At 44.3% G+C, this 3549-nt stretch overlaps 1 protein-coding gene across 1 annotated transcript; it reads left to right on the top strand.

The window, feature by feature from the left end:
* Window positions 1–5: 5 nt before the first annotated feature.
* On the top strand, window positions 6–993 carry LOC125530853 (very-long-chain 3-oxoacyl-CoA reductase 1-like; the record flags this gene model as incomplete). The annotated part of the gene is given in 3 exon segments (XM_048695273.1): window positions 6–145; window positions 224–512; window positions 924–993. Coding segments are annotated over 3 exon segments (499 nt in total), but the record flags the coding sequence as incomplete, so codon positions are not given.
* Between the last annotated feature and the right edge of the window lie 2556 nt (window positions 994–3549).

The following is a 3549-nucleotide window of genomic DNA, read 5'->3' on the forward strand; positions in this document are numbered from 1 at the left end:
GAGCGCGCGCGGCGCGGCCTCAACCTCGTGCTAGTCGGCCGCGACCCCGCCATGCTCCAGGACATCTCCGAGACCGTCTCCCGAACGCACGGCGTGCTGGCCAAGACCGTGCAGTTCGACTTCTCCCTCGTCTCCACTCCTCGAGGTGAAGCACCACTGCAGCACACACAGTACTGAAACGTAGAAATAATCCAGATGTGCTGACTGATGGTGTTTTTGGCAGGGGATGAGGCGATGAGGCGGCTCCGGGAGGCGGTGGCAGGGCTGGACGTCGGACTCCTGGTGAACAACGCCGGGGTGGCGAAGCCGGGCGTGGTGTACCTGCACGAGGTCGACGCGGAGGCGTGGGTGAGCATGATACGGGTGAACCTGTGGGCCTTGACGGAGGTGACGGCGGCCGTGCTGCCCGGGATGGTGGACCGGGGGAGGGGCGCCGTCGTCAACATCGGCTCCGGCTGCACGGTGGCGCTACCCTCCGTACCGTTCTACTCCATCTACGCCGCCACCAAACGGTAATATGCAGTGTTACACTACCACACGTGCATTCAAAATCTAATTTGTACTGTAGGAATGAGCACGAGGAGAGAGTGCCAAACATCGACCGGGATTTGTTTTCGTTTGCTATTTCCTACTAAGATGACCACGAATTTAAGAAAAAAAAATGAAAAATGAAAAAGAAAAAAAAAGGAAAGAGAAAAAGAAAAAGAAAAGAGAGAAAAAAGAAGAAGGAAAAGGGAACAAGTGAACACGACAGATGTGCTGCGTGCTTATTTTTGCAGTTTTAAAGAAGAAGAAAAACTGCGTGTTTTGAAGAAGGAAAAAAACTAAAGCGGACCGGCCCAACAAGAACCGTGGGATCGACTTTAGGGTTTGTTTCGCCAAACTTCTATGGGTTTAAAATAAACTTTTTCCATTTGAAATAGGTACGTTGCTCAGTTCTCCAGGAGCCTTTACGTTGAGTACAGAGGCAAAGGCATCGATGTGCAGTGTCAGGTAAGTTTACAATTTTCTATATTAATTCATTCTACTATTCCCTTTCCATTTGATAATACAATGAACATTTATTTAGGACCAGCTTAACCAGCTAATGTTCGTCGGGAGCATGACAAATGCAAACGTTTACTATGGCAAATTCTTTAAATCACACAAGAAAATTTCTTCAAAACAAACACGGCAAATTCTGACAAAACGTAATGCTATTCAACAAAAATTACCATGCTCGCTTAAAGGAATTGCCATACTACGGACAACACAAATTGCTGTAAAAAATGTTCAATATTCCGTGCTCCCCCAGCGGAGGTTCACTGAAAAGCATAACTGTTTTTGGTACTTAGATGTTGATATTTTTCTCTATAAACTTGTAGAGTTTTAACTTTCTAGAAAATCTATGTGCACTACAATATCAAATTAATGGAGAAGATATATGATCAACTGATGTACGCGACAAAGAAAGTAAAATAAAGATGCATCTCGCCAATCCATCAAAGAAGATCTGGTCTATCTTTTTCCCCATCGGCCCAAAAAACTGGACCGCCTGGTCCATCTCCACCACACTTGATCTCCATGCCCTCACATGCCCTATCGTAGCTTTAGGGAACTTGAGGAAAACAACTAATTTAGTATTAAACAATCAAAAAGTTATAGATTTTTTTACAAAAGAAATTTTTAATGTACTCATCAATCATGATAGTACAGAGAACACAAGAGGTAAAAAAAATTACAACCATGTCCATGGACCACCTAGCAATGACTACTTGCACTGGAGCGAGCCGAAGGCGCGGCGTCGTCATTTCCCATCCCTCACTGAAGCCGGGCAAACCTTGTTGTAGTAGACGTTCGGGAAGTCGTCGTGCTAAAACCTGAAATGACCAGCACACTAGAGCAGCAACCATCACCAATGAAGAGGGTTGTAGACCAAAAAGATCAAAAATGTAATCATACACTGGATCCAAATAGATCCATCGAAGACCAGCACCGACTAAATCTCACGAGATCCGACGAAAACACACCTCCACACGTCTTCCGACAATACTGTTTGCACCATCGGGATGGGGATCAAACGTGGGAGACATTATTCCTACTGAGGGACATCGATTGCCACCACCACACAACCCCAACCAATATGTTAAACCTAATAAAAATGAGAATGGGGTCCCTCCTGCCGGCGGGGGACCGAGATCCTCCGCGCCTCCATGGCCCAAAGGTCATCGGAGGTGGGGCGGATCAGCGGCGGCGCCGACGGGGGAAGGAATGAGACTTTTCTGGAGGAGGGGGAAAGGAGGCTAGCAGTTTAACGAGGACTAAATTCTAAAAAGTTATAGATTTTGAATCTCATGAGCGGAAATTGCCATGTTCGCATAAAAGAATTGCCATACTACTGACAACATAAATTGTCATAAAAAAATTGTTCATTCTACGATGCTCCCTCAGTGAACGTTCGCTGAATAGCATTACTGTATTTTTAAAAGGTCATGTTTCATAAACTTGCATCACATTTATAAGGAAAAAAATATCTATACAATATGAAAATATATGTCTCACATGATGTATCTAATGATATATATGTATTTTGGACTTTAGATTTCAATATTTTTCTCTATAAACTTGTAGATTTTAATTTTCGAGAAAATTTATATGCACTACATTATTGAACAAAGAAAATATATGACCACTTGATGTACGCAACAAAAAGAGGGTAAAATAAAGACGCATCTAGCCAATGTTTGCTTACTAATGGTCGTGAGAACACATCCATACTAGAAACCTTCTGTCTATTTTTTTGGTCTGTCTAGGATACATCTAGATATGACATAGTTATGTCACATCTAATCGGATTTTCACTCTGTTTGTGGTCTATTTTTTGTCCTAATTTTTTTGTTTCTTATTGCTGCATTATATATTTGTGGGAGCTTAGATGTGACATTCTTAAAAAATATTTAGATGTGAATTAGACAAACTGATCTTTTTTCCCTTCGACCCCAAAGGAAAATTGGACCCAGCTGCTCCCGTCTCCTCCACACTTGATCTCCACGCCCCCATGCGCCCTGTGCTAGCTTTAGCCAACTTGAGAAAAACAACTAATTTAGTTTTTTTCTTATAGAATTATATTGAAGAAGAAGCGGCAAAGAAGCCGGATACAATGCCTTACGGCCATTACAACGCCAATCAAAAAAGTTAGCAACCACATCCACCAAACACACCCACCACGCGTACTATGATACATGCTCCACCTAAGCCAACTGCATGCCAGTGGTGATGAGACAACCCACAGAGCAATCGAGCCGCGTCACAACCGATGCCGCGGACCTTTACAATAAGACCAACACTCGAGGTCAACACAGACCAACACATCCCACCCATTGTGCCAAGAAGAAGTCGGCGCAAGTGATCGGCAGGGCCTGGGCGGACCAAGAGATGGCATCATTGAGAGAGCACCCGCGATGGTGTACATTGCACCAATGAGGCCCAGACCCGTAGTAGAAACCGACAACGAATTGAGTCGTGCCACCGAAACTCCTCGATGAACAAGACGGGGCCTCCAAGGAAGGG

The sequence above is a fragment of the Triticum urartu genome, unplaced genomic scaffold (assembly GCF_003073215.2).
Source record: "Triticum urartu cultivar G1812 unplaced genomic scaffold, Tu2.1 TuUngrouped_contig_6602, whole genome shotgun sequence".
NCBI classification, from domain to species: domain Eukaryota; kingdom Viridiplantae; phylum Streptophyta; class Magnoliopsida; order Poales; family Poaceae; genus Triticum; species Triticum urartu.